Raw genomic sequence first — 14,370 nt, 5'->3', positions numbered from 1 at the left:
CGCTTTCCAAAAAGAACTTTTATTACTCCAAACACATACAAACTGTACGATAAAAGGAAGGCACTGGATCTGTGCGTGCTGCATTCAGGCGGCGCAAAAAAAAAAAACCAAACAAACAAAATAAAATCAAAGGAAAACCACCGACAGCGTGGCGGGGAAGCTAGCAAGAGTCAGCGTTTCGCAACAGGCGCCAACCGCTAAATTCATGCATCAAAACAAACAAACAAACAAAAAAAAAACCTCCCACAGAAGCCGAAAATGAGGAGACCTGGAAGTGAACAGCAGCAGGATGGAACTGTCGCACATAGTGTCAAGACCGACGTCGTCAACTGATTGTCCAATGGAATCTCAGGAGGAACAGCTAGTATGCTCTGTCATGGCCACGCCCCCTGTGGGAGGGGGTGAACTGGGTGTAGGTAAGCCCCGCCCCCAATTCCCCTGGATATCTCCTGCCCCGGGGCCGCCTGCTCCCTCTGTAGCCCCGCCCCCTGCCCCCTCCTCTGTGGCTGTGGGCCGCCTCCTCCCAGCTGTCGTCCGTGGGGTGCGGCGGCGGCGGCGGCGCCCCCTGGGGGATGTATAGGGGCATCCCGAGGCCGCGGAACGGCGAGGAGGAGCCCGGGCTGCTCCGGCCCACCGACACCGCCACGTCTTTCCGGTCGGCGTCGGACACCAGCGTCACCTGGAGGGAAACGGAGGAACCTTCACTTCCTGTTCTGCAGCCTTTGGAACGTTCAGCGGCTCTTCTGGGTTCGAACCAGCTGTTGGGCGACTAACGACCTGTTACCATGACAACGCCCTCCAGTCAAACCCTCCAGAGCATCATGGGAGCACTTTAAGCCACTGAAAATGCAACTTGTTCAGGGTTTCCTTCAGGAAAAAATGCAAGCGTAGCGGCCATCTGGTCGCCGCCGCCCGACGGGTGTCAAAACACACAAACGACGACGATACACGACCAATCCGCGCCTCGCACACTGAGGCGGGGCTTCCCTGGTAGTTAGCGGATAACACTTGCTAGCGTAGCGACATTTGTCTATATTTTTTAAACGTAGCGGGCAAAAATTCAAGCGTAGCGGGGCCGCTACGCTATAACGCTTTAGGGGAAACGCTGTTGTTGAAAACATACACTCTATGGAAACATTGTTTTTTTTTTTAAAAAAAAAGTTCTGATTCTAGAAAATGAAACTTTTCAAAAAGGCTACAACCTCGCAAATTCTGTGGAAAAACAACTTTTTGAAAACCCTTCGACTCTGTGAAAATAGGAGAAAATAACTATTTGAAAATGCCTCGACTCGTCTTTAAAACACTCCAACTCTGTGGAAAATATAACTTCTACAAAATGCTCAGAATATGTGGAAAAAGCAACTTCTCGAAAATGTTCTGATTCTGTGTGGAACAACTTTGAAAATGCTCAGAATCGATGGAGAACAACATCTTGAAATCATTCTGATGATGTGGAAAACGCAACTTTTCAAAAATGCTCCGAGTCCGAAAAACAACTTTCTGAAAACCCCCCGACCTTATGGAAAGCACAACTTTTTGAGAACACTCCAAATGGAAAAAAAAACAAAAAAAAAAATTTTGAAACTCCAGCTCCTACACTGCCCTGCCTGGACGGTTTGAGTCGACGCGGTGGAGCAGTGTTGCTCCTGGTGCGGTCCGACCTGGACCGTATGCGTGCGTCTTACCAGCGATCTGTTGCTGAGCGGCGGGTCCATGAGCATCATGGGTCGGGTCACGCCGTCTCCCGGCTCCCTGCCACCTGCAGGAGGAAACAGGACTCAGCTGTCTGTGCGGACGGCGGCCGCCGTGAAGACGCCACGCGGACGGAGCGCACGTACCGAACCCGGGCGCCACCATCACCGCTCTGTCGCTGTTGGCGTTAGCCATGGTCGCGGCAGGGGGAGGGACCCCCAGCAGACTGGGGCCCGGAACGGGGCCCAGGCCGGGCATGGGGTTCCCGTTGGGGGGCAGGCGGGGCTCCATCGCCCCCTGCCGGCCCTGGAGGTCTTCGGGGACGTGCTGGGGCGGGTAGCCCAGAGAGGGAGGGGGGTACTGGGGCATCACCGGGGGGTACACCGGATGCCCAGGAAACTGCCCCTGGTGGTAGCCCTGAGAGGAGGGCGGGATGGGGTACACCGGGGGCGGGGGCGGGAACCTGCTGGGGTAGGGGGGGTTTCTGGGCGGGGGGAGCTGTTGCCACGGCATCTGCTGGGGCGGCGGGGGAGGGGGCGGGGCGACCGGCGCCCCGTACCCGGGCTGACTGTACTGCTGAGGCGGGGGAGGGGGGGGCTCCGGGTGCCGGGTGGGGGGGTTCACCGGGGAGGGGGAGCGAGGGGGGGAGGGGGGCTGCAGGAAGTGGGTCTGCATCAGAGGGAGGATGTACATGTAGGGGAAGCACATGGGCATGGAGTAGGCCTGCAAACAAGACGGGACACTTCCTGTTAGAACGGCTTCCCGACAGCGAGGACCGACACCACGACTCAGTCCTACTGCGCGAGCCGACGGTACGTGAAGGGTTATCGAGGACCATCAAACACACTAAGGAGCTCGGCTCCGCCCACACTGTGGTTCCTGTTCCGGCTGCTCACCTTCACTCCCAGGTTGAAGAAGAACCTCAGGACGTTCATGTCTGCAGGACCAAACAGAAACAGGTTGGCTTTGTCACCGGCTTCTTTCGCTTTGGCGTTTCTCGGCTGTGGGGAGCGGCTCACCTCGGGGGAGGTCGTCTCCGGACTTGTTGGTGGAGTAGGGCAGAGTCGGGGCCACGTCGTCTTTGTCTCCTTGGGGCAACCTGTTGTACAGGAGGTCCTGGTAGACCTGGGGCAGCTGCAGCAAGGGGGCGGGGCCTGGAGGGGGCGGGGCCTCTCCCTGCATCATGTCCTGGACCTGTGGGGCCAGACCTGGACCCTGGCTCTGGATGTGGGGTCTGGGAGGAATCGTGTCCTGGTCTTGGAGTGCAGAACTCTGGGTCTGGATCTCAGCTGGGGGGGTTCTGGTCTCCTGATTTTGTAATCCTGCACTTTGGAAATGAATCGGAGCTGCAGGGAACATCTTGTCCGGGTACTGCAGAGGAGCCTCTGGATTCAGAGTCTGGATCTGGGATCCTGAAGGCATCAGGTTGGGGTCTTGCATTGCTGAACTTTGGATCTGGGATCTGGAGGGGATGGCTTCCTGGTTTTGCAGGTTCTGGATCTGGGGCCTGGAGGGCACGATCTCTGGGTTCTGGATATGGGATCTGGAGGGGACGGTTTCCTGTTTTGGCATGTTCTGGATCTGGGGTCTGGGGGGCATGGTTTCCTGGCTTTGCATGTTCTGGGGTCTGGGGGGCATTATCTCTGGGTTCTGGATCTGGGGCTTGGAGGGCATGCTCTTGTGGTTTTGCAGGCTCTGGTTTTGGATCTGGGGCTTGGAAGGCATGGTCTCCTGGTTCTGGACTTGTAGTGCAGGACTCTGGGAAATGACGTCTTGGTGCTTTGGAGCAGGAGCAGGACTCTGACTCTGGATCTGGGCTCCAGAGACCTGGGTTTGTGTCTCAGCCGGCGGGGCCGAGTTCTGGATTTGGTTCTGGAGCAGAGCGGATCCGGCTTTTGGCATCGACTCTGAAAACAGAAAGAGGAGTTCTGTTACGACTCTGCTGGAGTTGTTCCGATTCCGATACCAGTATCAGAAATTGCGCCGATACTGCCGAAAATGCTGGCATCGGTGTGGGCGAGTCCTGGAGTCCAGGCACCGATCCGATACCACGTCATTAATTCAATTAGTAATCTATGTACTGGTCAGCTCCGTTAGCTCCATTAGCTCCGTTAGTGCTGACACTTCTTCTTCTGTAATGTTTTACGGCAGCCTGCATCCCGTTGGTTGCACTACCGCCATCTGCTGGTCGTTAGCTCTGACACAGTTCTTTGCCGCGCCGCTGTGCTGCAGCTTGCTGTTTTTGACCGACAAGGAAGAATGGATCACGTGACAGACGTACAGCGCCTTTAAAGAAGTCTTTGTTTTGTTTAGAGTGCAGCTTCTGCTCTTTGGATTTTTATTTTTTTTGAATGTAACTTCACAGGTTGGTTTTGGACTGTAACATTTTGGAAAGTAATCTTTTAAGTTGCTGTTGAACTATTTTTTTTACTATTCTATTTAAATTCCGTGTTCATTTTACTATGTTATGTTTGCACCTTAAAGGATTAGTGCGGTTTATAAATTTTTCACGTTGTTTATAGAATGAAGAAAAACAATACGGTGTGTAGCCTCAGGTTGCCGTGGAAACAATGAGCCGTACCGCGCATGCGCGTGGCAGCCATAAACGAAGCTTTCAGTAGATTCGTTTAAGTTACTGTTGCACTACTGTTATTTATATATACTGTTGAAGGGATACTTCAACATTTTGGCGTAGTGAATGTGCGGATTATAACGTGTCCACCAAAGTGTTTTGGGGTTGTTGGATTGAGTATTTGATGAGTTTGATGAGGGGGAACAAAAATACCATCCACTTCCATTGTGTTCGTCCCGAAAACCTTCCTCTACTCACCTCTGATTAAACAACAGCTCGCCCTCACAAAAAAGTATGCTGTTCGAAATGACTAAGGAATTGCGCTAAATGGGCCAATTTGCCAAAATGTTGAAGTATCCCTTTAAAACTACTGTTCTATCTAAATGCCTTAATTTTACAATACTGTGTCTGGAAATTAAAAATGCAACAACATATACTCCTAGATTTGTCGTTGCACTATTGTTTCATATTGTTCTATTTAAATTCCCTTTTAATTTAAAAATATTGAGGCTGCACTTTAAGTTATTGAAACGAATTATCCCTAGATTTATTTAGTTCAGTTGCATTTGCACGACTGTTTTTTAAACTGTTCTATTTAAAAATAAATGGCTTGAATTTGCTGCATTGATTCATGTTTTACAAAGAGTTTATCAGCCAGGCCTCACCACAGTGATAATAATGTGACAGTCATGCAGGCGTGGCATGGTGTTATTTTATAACGTACTGGTATCGGATCGGTATCGGCCGATACCCACAGTAAAAGGATCGGAATCGGTATCGGGAGGCAAAAAATGGTATCAGAACATCTCTAGACTCCGCCTCCGTTCTGAACCGTAACGGTTAGCGATTAGCAGTTAGCTTTAGCGGGGTCTTACTCAGACTCGCTGCCGTCGGATCCTGGAACAGCCCGACCGGACGGGCGAGGGGGGGCGAGGGGGCGGTGGGGGGGCTGGCGGAGGGCCGGGGGAAGCCCGTGGGCGAGGGCGCGATGGGGGCGATGAAGGTGGGGGGGGAGGCGGGTGGGGGCGTGCAGGCGGGGGGCAGGACAGGGGTGAGGAAGGAGAACATGGAGGGAGGGGCCGCGGGAGGGAGGGGGGCAAAAGGGGGCGGGGTGGCGGGGGCAACGGCTGAAGAGTACGACTGTGCGCCTGCTTTCGGGGCGCGGGCGGACGCCGTCGCCGTGGTTACGTCCAGCATGGAATCCCCAAGGAAAGTCAGCTCAGCAGCCGGGGGCTTGGAGCGGGCGGGGGCAACTGGAGCGGGGGCGACTGGGGCGGGAGCGACTGGGGCGGGGGCAACTGGGGCGGGGGCAACTGGAGCGGGGGCGACTGGGGCGGGGGCGACTGGGGCGGGGGCGACTGGGGCGGGGGCGACTGGGGCGGGGGCAACTGGGGCGGGGGCAACTGGGGCGGGGGCAGTTAGTGCAGGGTTGGAGGCCTTTGCAGCAGGTGCGTTCGCCCCCGGGGCGGGCGGGGTGGAGGATCGGGGTCGCTCTCTGCTGGACGGAGACGGCGGCCGGACGTCTTCAACTGGACTTTTCTGGAAAAGACAGAGAGAAAGAAAGACAGTCAATAAAAACCCGGCGCAAAGTTTCATCCATTCCATCGTTTCATCCATCACTGAAAAGTCGGGGGGTGGGTTACTTATTGTGCTTTTAAAATAAAGGAATGTTTTAATCGACAGTAATGAAGGAAACTTGTTGGATGTTTCATCTCACCGTCTTGTTTCTCTGAGGCTGGTTTCTTCTCTCGCCTGATTTTTTCTTCCCGCCTTCAGTCGACGCCGAATTCTGTTTCTGGCAGACGAAACAAAACAAAACTTTAGAGACAGACGTGGACTAACGCTTCATCAATCTTCCAAGATATGTTTCAGAGCATCGTCCTCCCACTGACTGAGCTTTCAGGTTTAAAATCTTCTCATTTGGCTAAGGACTAAAGGAAGCTGTGGGGACCAGAGAGGCGTCTCTTTCGTCTCACCCCCAGGGCTGGAAAGCTGAGCTCGTCCCGGAGCTGGATCTCCACCAGCGCCACGTTCAGCTCCTCCTCCTCCCGGGCCTTCAGCAGCTCCTCCGTCAGGCCGAACGCCTCCTCCACCAAGCTGAGGGACTTCCTGTCAACCCCAAACGTGCAAACGCATCAGGACGGCGCCCTGTCGTGGCTTCCAGCTGCGTCGTCGTGGAAACGAACGACCCAAACTCTACTGGAGGTGGTGTTCTGACGTAGAGGGACGAGTGGCGGGACGGGTCACCGACCTGCCGCTCTTCCCGTGCTCGTCCACGGAGGACTGGGCGTGCCAGGAGTGCTGCTTCTGGACGCGCCCGCCGGATCCCTGCGTGCCGGACGAGGACGCCGGCGTGCTCCTCCCCCGTCCTCTGCCCCTCCCCTTCTCCTCCCAATCTGAGAAAAGAAAAAAAATCCAGATTAGGACGAGGAACGGCGGCCCGGCGACGAGCGGCGAGCACGAGCTCCACCTCCGTTGTTGAGCTTCCTTTCTCGGCTGACCACGGTGCTCCAGCCGCCGTCCTCGCGCGCCGGCTGGATGGACCACAGAGGAACATGTCTGCACAGAAACAGGCCGGATGAGACTCTCCTGATCCTCCCTCATCATGCAGCACCGCATCAGAGTCCAACTTGAAACGTGACGGCAGAACGAAGAGCTCACTTCATGCCCAGCTCCTCGATATAGACCGACATCAGGCCGTTCTTCTGAGGAACCTCCTTCACCGTGGCGCTGTAGCTCCGCCCGTTCGACTCCAGGCGAACCTGAAGGCAGCACACCGACGTGGTTAACGGAACAGAGGAACCTGAAGGCCGGGCGATTCGCTCGGCACACACCTGGCAGCGGTCGCCCACGGAGAAGTGCATCCCGGCGGCGATGCAGTAGTCCATCTTCTGCTGAGCTGAAGGGAAACGGTTCAACTGAAATTAACTTCCAGCGTTCCTCACCTTCCTTCTTAATCATTTAAAACCACTTCAGCCTTCTAAGAAACAAACGTCCTCTGGGTTTATGTTCCAGAAGACGAGTGGTGCCGCCGCCCCACGGCACTGAAAAGCCCCGTTGACCTGTGCCTTCTGAAACCTATCATCTACGGACACTTTGAGACTCCAGAAAAGTGCAGTCTGGAGGCTCCCGCCCTCACCTCTCTTGCTCTTCTGCCAGACGTCATACTCGACGTTCCGGAGCAGCGTCGGGTTCAGAGACCGCCGCACTCTCTCAGGCAGGTGTCGACCACGCCCACGACCCTGCTCGACAAAGACAACAAAAACAACATGATTCGGATTCGGTATTCTCCAGGCGAGCAGGTGTGCGGAGCTGAGGAGGCGTCCGAGTGTTACCCTGTAGTTGTTTGGTTTTGGTGGCATGGAGCTTGTTCCGTTCTCCACCCTGCAGCACAGAAATGTAGGATTTTAACTCAAGAGCTTTCACAAAATTACGGTTCAGACCACGGCTCAAACGACAGGATAAGGATGACTGTGGTCGTCGAAACAGAATTCTTTAGAAGCCGTTGCCAATGAGCCACCGGACTCGGTCCTCTCACCCCGGCGGCTCGTCGACGTCCCCGTCGGAGTCGTCGCTGCTGCGGCAGGCGGCCAGGCCGTCGTCGATCAGCACGCCGGTCGGGCGGCCCGGCCGCTGGCACGCCGCCAGGAGGTTCCGGTCCACCTTGAACACGCCTTCGTACAGCAGCTCGTAGAGGATGGCTGCGTCAGACCAGCAAAAACAGGAAACGACGTTACAAAGACGCGCTTCGATCAGATGAATCGGCTCGTCACAGCATGACCAGAAAACATGGCGGCCACCAGAGGCTACGGCTCGGGGTTGACCCTGAGCTGACTTAGGAATTTTAAAAAAAAGAAAAAAAAAAGTTTTAAAATCCTAAGAGCTAAAAACAAATTAATTCATGGTAATTAAAAAAAAACTAAAGTTTAATAAAATGAGTCAAAACATCATAAAAAAGTGAAATATTGAGTGAAAAAAAGTCATTTCTGGTATTACAAATTAAAAATGTGGAGTTATTTATAATTTCCTTAGGAGGACTTTAAAAAAATCTTGAGGCAAACATTGTAAGATTTTACATTTTGAGTAAAAATAATACGGATTAAAAAAGTTTGTATTATCAAGTTAGAAAAGTTAGAGAAACTGCTAAAAAGCCTACATTTCCAAGTAAAATGTTGAAATATTGGAAAAAAGTCAGAAAAATGAGTAAGCAGATATTGACTGTTGAAATAAAAGACTGAAAGGTTTGAATATTGAGGACCACAGTGAGATTCTAGGGCAAAAAATAAAGTTTACATTTAGAAAGGCTTTAAATGACTTTGAATATTGATACAAAAAACTATGAAAGTTTAGAAAATTCAGTTACATTTAAATAATTTCAAGAAAATTTAAATCTTGAAATGAACTGCTCAGTTTGAAAAAAAAGAATGATATGGATAAGACTTTGAAATATAATCGGAACTACAAAGTTAAAATGAGGCTAAATGTTTAAATGGCGCCGCAAACGGCCGAATTGGTGTCACTGCATCAAATTCCTTGTACGGGCAACTGCACTTGTCCAATAAAAACGATTGTGAAACGGTTTCCCCTGAGCTGAATGGTCTCGGTCTGGACTGACGGTTGAGATGCTAACAGGGAGACTCACACTGGCACAGAGCGGCGTTCTTGATGTGGCTTTCCGGATAAACGCTGTCGTAGTGATTCCCGTTCAGGAAGCACAGCTGGACCTGAAGAAGCACATTCAGTGAGAAGAGAAGGCGAGCAGGAAACACGCGCTTCACAACCATTAGCCCTGCAGTGAGCTCGCGTCGCCTGACCGCAGCATTGAGGTCTGAAGTCGTTCCACCTCCGAGCTAACAGGAGAGAAACTGTACAAGTGTTCGCAGCTTTTCGCAAGATGTGAAGAGGAGAACAAACCGAAACGTTTGGTTCTCCAGAAGGGAGGCTTTGGCTGCATCTATTAAAGTGATCAGAGCCGATCAGGTCAACGGATATTAGAACCACTTTAACAAGAGTCTGGTACTTTGATTACAGAGACAGATTCTCCGGACTGACTCCAGGGCGGGGGATGGAGGGTTTCCAACACATTGCTCTGGAAACAGGAGCTGGACGGCGGTATCGGAGCCAAACCTTGTCCTTGAAGTTGTTGTCGGTGATGGAGACGGCGGGTTTGCCGGGTTCCTGGAAGATCAGGAAATCCCTCCTGGAGGAAGAACACGAAGATTCCCATTTACCAACTCATTTAGAATTCGATTCTGATTAAGAAACGTGAGACAGAAGTATCCGTCTCCGGACATATTCATCAATAAAGAAGTGTGTGTGTGTGTGTGTGTGTGTGTGTGTGTGTGTGTGTGTGTGTGTGTGTGTGTGTGTGTGTGTGTGTGTCTGTTTTAAATCGGGAAACGGTTAGGATGCACTGCTCAGACATTTGCAAATTATTATTATTTTAAGTCAACCTAAAAAATAATTAAGATTTTATTATGAAAAAAGAGGTATATTTCTATCATCTCATCCACCTCCATCATGGTGCTTAAAAAAAAAAAAAAGAAAAAATACATAAATGAAAACTTCAGCTGTGAATTTTTATTATGAAATGCGTCATTTCCTCAGTCAGTCAGTTAATTCCGTTGAAGCTGAGCAGTTAGTTCTGAATCTATGCTGATTGAGACAATATGAATCTGTGAAATCAGTCACTGAAAAGCTTTTCTAAGAATTTGGATATCTGATAATAACTGCTGCGTCATCATTGCTTCTTAGAAACAACAAAAATGTCAGGATGCATCGATACTGGGGGTGTGACGAGATCTCGCAAGATTAAATCATTACGAGATTTTTCGTCTAAATGAAAAGCTGTCTCTCAGGCCCAGACTGTCAAGACTATAAACACACACCTAACAGAGAGGACCAGACAGGAAAACAGCAAAAATGCGGTCAAAATACAGTTTTTAAGTCCGTCTTCCAGCGTCCTGCAGAAGCTACCGATGTTACTTGGTTGAATAAAGCTTCATCTTCTTGTTTTGTCTTCTTCTGTGTTTTTTTGTGCTACAGCATTACAGCGCCACCTAAAGACCTGGAATATGAACTATCTGGTTTTAAGTCATTCTCATGATTTCCTGTGGATCCAGACACACTTAACCCCGAAATTATTCCTATTCCAGGCAAATTTAAGCTCAAAGTTACTTTTATTCAACCAAAAAGTTTTTTGTTTTTTTTTTTTTAATTTACCAGACATGATACAGGCAAATTCTAAAAGTTAATAAGATGATGTACAGGAAGCATTATTGTGGGGAAAAAAATACTTCTCAGCTTGTATTCACATATGAATAAAAAGTAAAGTGTCATGTCCACAATTATTCACACCCTTCTCAATATTAAAAGTCTTCATTAGCTGTTACAGCAATTAATATCTTCCTAGACTTACTGAGCAGTTTTTTTTTCATGTCTCCACTGGGATTTTTGCCATTCAATTTCAGCAATGAGCCCAACTCTTGTTTTCAACATGTCCTCCATTTAGTCCTCATAACAGGTCCCTCTAAAGACACACCTGTCTCCATGGGACACTACCGCTTTGATTTTAGGGTGTCTCCTCATCAGACCTGTGCACAAAATGCACCTGTATTGTTTTATGACTGTCAAATAAAAGGTCTGTTTTCCAATCATATATTTTGTCATTTTAGCTTTCTTAAAAGCAAACTGGACATCTTGTCTCATCTCATGATCGTGACCCCAATATCGTGTCTCGTCTCGTGAGCTGAGTGTCTCGTCACACCCCGGTACCAACATCCGGTCCGGTACTCAAGAGGAGGTGAAAACTAGCTGGTACAACACCAGAAACCTGATTACAAGTGACAACTGGACCAGCTACGCTGCAGGCTAAAGAGTGTCAGGGATCGCACACCAGTGATGCTACATACTAAACATGATGAAGGTCTGACTGATTCACACATCTTATGAAGTCTGCATTTGGCTTCAAGTCATTTAATAAGTACTTCTACTAGTACTTGGTATCAGAAAGTATCTAGAGGTTTGTCCTGTTACTCTTTCAATTCAAAAATAATGCTGTATTCAGAGACAACAAGCGGGACGATGCTTTACTCACTTGTACATGATGGACAGAGCGTGGATCTCCACTTCTCCCACCCATTGCTGCCAAACACAGAACGCTCGTTACTTCATCAAACATTTAGAGGACCGAGTGAATGAGTGCGAGCTGTTTACCTGCGGGTCCCGGAGCTTGAAGAGGTAATCCTCAAAGTCTCCTTCAATAAACTGCAACACAACAGACACAAAGCCTGGATTGACATCGACGCCGCTCACGTTTCACGTTCATTATCGATTCGGATAGCTAAAAAATATTTTGAATCATGCACGACCATCTTTGTTCTCTGGATCACGAAAATAGATCAAAAGAGCACACTGATAAAAACATAACCTTGTGGAGTTACAAAAGCTTCGTACCGCCTCGTAGTCGCTCCGGTTCTGCTTCAGGAAGTCCACACATTTGGCTCGGATTTCCGTATGGAGGTTCTGACAGTGCAGCACCTGGATGAGGACACGATCAAGGAATCAAGTTCATTGTTTTGACAACAAATCAACTATTTATCAAAACACAAATCAACTATTTCTGAAAACAAACTCCAAAGAGGAAACATTAAAAACAAGAGACACAGACATCAGAAGAAATTACATTCATAAACAGTTTCTCTCTCTCACACACACACGCCTGTTTTACAACATCCTAGTCCAATCTAAACACACCCAGTTACATTTTAAGCAGTTTGAAGTGATTTAAAAATAGCTTGATTCTCATTTAAAGAATCCAGATGTGTTTTCAAGTGTCTTCCTCTGGATTTAAGCATCCAGATCTAATTGAAATAGTTTTGAAAAAACGCTTGCTCTCTGAACCGGAAGTCAATGGAGTAAAACAGATACTTTAAAGAGTTTCACGTTGTAAAGTTGAGAAACGTCCTCTAAACACTTCGAAATCATTATGGATGCATTTTTAAGCATTCTTTCTTGAATTCGGCTAACTTTAATAAAAACTCGCAACTAATAAATCGGCCTCTAAACCAAGCTAGCAGTGACTAATAAACTTCGCCTGGGCTCCGTCCTCCACTTTTACCTGCTCCGCGACGGCCCGGAACAGACACGATCCGTCTTTGGCGACCTTCTTCCGAACCAGGCCGATGGACTTGAGGTATTCGTCCATGAGCTTCTCGGCTCCCCGCTCGTCGCCGCTCCGCACGCCGCCCTCCATGCTAGCCGTGGCGGGGGAGCTAGCCGCTGGAAGCTCGCTGTCGCCGGGTCAAAACTTCCGCCTCTGGCGTGCCGGGAGTTGTGCAAAACGCCTTCCGAGGAGGGCTAAAGTGGCGGCGGCCAAAAGCGAGCCTCGGAGGTGGGGACGGCGGCCGCGGCTGGTTTCGTTTCCCGGGAAGCTGCGCCGAACCCGCGGTGCGCCGCGCGGCGGTTCGTCCCGTAGAAAGTGAAAGTTGTTCAACCCGAGCTCAGCGGTTAGCTTCAGGCTAACAGCTAGCGACGCGCCCCCTTCGGCCGTGACGTCATGACGTCAAGACGTACGCAACGTGCTGGCACGAGACCATGCGGGGAAAAAAATAAATAATTTACATTTTATTCAGTTCTTTATTGATTTTTGATGAACACATTAGAATATTATAAACATTACATCAAAAAGTATATAAAAAAAAACTATTCCAAAAGCAGAATGTCACCCTCTGCTCCCCCTGTCCACTTCATGTTTATGTTTAGGATAAAAGTCGACAGCACATCTTTTGTTTGAGTTTCATCTTTGTAAAGCCATTTGATTTTTATTCATTACTGTGAAAACTTGTCTGTCACATGTGTTTATTGTCACTGTTGATTTAACTTTTTTTTCTTCTTTGTTCAAAAAAAGCTTTAAAAAACATCGTTTTCATTATTTTCATTATGATTATGTATTTTTTTTGTCCTTTGAAAGAGTGCTATCAATACATCCCTGCCTCATATTAAAAGATCTCCAGACCGTGGACATTACTCTGCTGACGCTGACGGATGGCTTCACTTAATTCTGTCCAGGTGGTCTTTTTACAAGTACAAGTACAGGTACAGGTACAGGTATTGGTCCGATACCTGATACTGTCATTGTGGCATCTCGCATACAGGCTTTCACAAAATAGGTTTGAAAAATTTGTTCTTTTTTATTATTATAGAGATGATGAGTCCTGTTTCCTGTTCCTCAGATCTCAGTGACCTTTGTGTTCCCTCTTTTGAGCCTCGTCCTGAGCGAGCACGCAGACCTACAACATGCCAGGTAACCATGGCAACCCGCGAGGAGGAGGCGGATGGGGTTCCTGACACTTCTCCTCCTCCTCTGTGGTGAGTGTGACCTTCATCCTTCGTCTTCATCCTCCACCCCAGCTGTTGGCGAGGAGACGCCAGCCACGGTCTGATTTCAGTCTGAGAGCTCGGCGAGCGCCGCTTCACGTGCACGGTGACCCCACATTCACGTGCACGCCCACAGAGGAGGCGTCGGTCTGATGGGATCAAACTTTATTGACGGTTCACGGTGCGTTTGGAGGATGAACACAAATAGAAGCACACAGAAACGCTCAGATGATGAATTATTGGGTTCGAAACGACATCCGTGATTTTATTTTGGTAAGAAATAAAAGTTTGTTTATGATAAACAAACAAATATGCCAATAAAATAAATAAATAAATAAATAAATAGATAGATAGACAAAAAAAATGAAGGAATGAATGGAAAAATAGTGGAGGCCGCAAAAAAATTAAAGAGTAGAAACTGGATTTTTTTTTTTTCATTGTTTCAAATGAAAGTGTTTTGGGGTGAATCTGCTGTGTGTGTGTGTGTGTGTGTGTGTGTGTGTGTGTGTGTGTGTGTGTGTGTGTGTGTGTGTGTGTGTGTGAGTGAGAGAGAGAGTTTCAGCATTACAGGGTGAATCACATCAACAGGAAACATTCATAAGAGTGAAGTCAACAACAACACAGCAGAATCCCTGAGAGAGAAACAACACGAGCAAAACAGACGGATGTGAAAGGACAAGAAAAGAGAGAAGAGGGGACGAAGAGATCAAGAATGAGGCAGGAAACCA

General features: G+C 49.0%; 1 protein-coding gene across 2 annotated transcripts; it reads right to left on the bottom strand.

Annotated features, from left to right (window-relative positions):
- On the bottom strand, positions 1-12,747 carry LOC115409974 (OTU domain-containing protein 4). Of its 2 annotated transcripts, XM_030082161.1 has the most exons (22): positions 12,384-12,747; positions 11,720-11,803; positions 11,480-11,530; positions 11,361-11,407; positions 9,392-9,464; positions 8,907-8,988; positions 7,914-7,965; positions 7,803-7,859; positions 7,600-7,648; positions 7,404-7,506; positions 7,099-7,163; positions 6,926-7,026; positions 6,735-6,823; positions 6,516-6,660; positions 6,241-6,373; positions 5,982-6,059; positions 5,140-5,803; positions 2,712-3,599; positions 2,589-2,629; positions 1,839-2,415; positions 1,686-1,759; positions 1-679 (listed from the first exon to the last, which is right to left on the bottom strand). In XM_030082161.1, the coding sequence occupies exons 1-22, from the start codon at positions 12,516-12,518 to the stop codon at positions 362-364; spliced, it is 3,906 nt and encodes a 1,301-aa protein (XP_029938021.1). In that variant the 5' UTR covers positions 12,519-12,747; the 3' UTR covers positions 1-361. The 2 variants fall into 2 exon arrangements, with proteins under 2 accessions (XP_029938021.1, XP_029938013.1); XM_030082153.1 differs by having other exon boundaries at positions 7,803-7,965.
- Positions 12,748-14,370: the final 1,623 nt, after the last annotated feature.

Source organism: Salarias fasciatus, chromosome 3 (genome assembly GCF_902148845.1).
Source record: "Salarias fasciatus chromosome 3, fSalaFa1.1, whole genome shotgun sequence".
Lineage (NCBI taxonomy): Eukaryota > Metazoa > Chordata > Actinopteri > Blenniiformes > Blenniidae > Salarias > Salarias fasciatus.
Note: the sequence above shows the minus strand (reverse complement) of the source record. Positions and strands in the feature narration are given on the sequence as shown.

Bases quoted from the DNA above. Each gene is read 5' to 3' on its own strand.
- LOC115409974 (XM_030082153.1), bottom strand. From the start codon at position 12,518: ATGGAGGGCGGCGTGCGGAGCGGCGACGAGCGGGGAGCCGAGAAGCTC. The intron at 6,824-6,925 runs GTGAGCTCTTCG...GTTTCTGTGCAG, and splicing joins ATCGAGGAGCTGGGCATGAA to ACATGTTCCTCTGTGGTCCA. The intron at 5,804-5,981 runs GTGAGATGAAAC...TGTCTTTTCCAG, and splicing joins AGCCTCAGAGAAACAAGACG to AAAAGTCCAGTTGAAGACGT.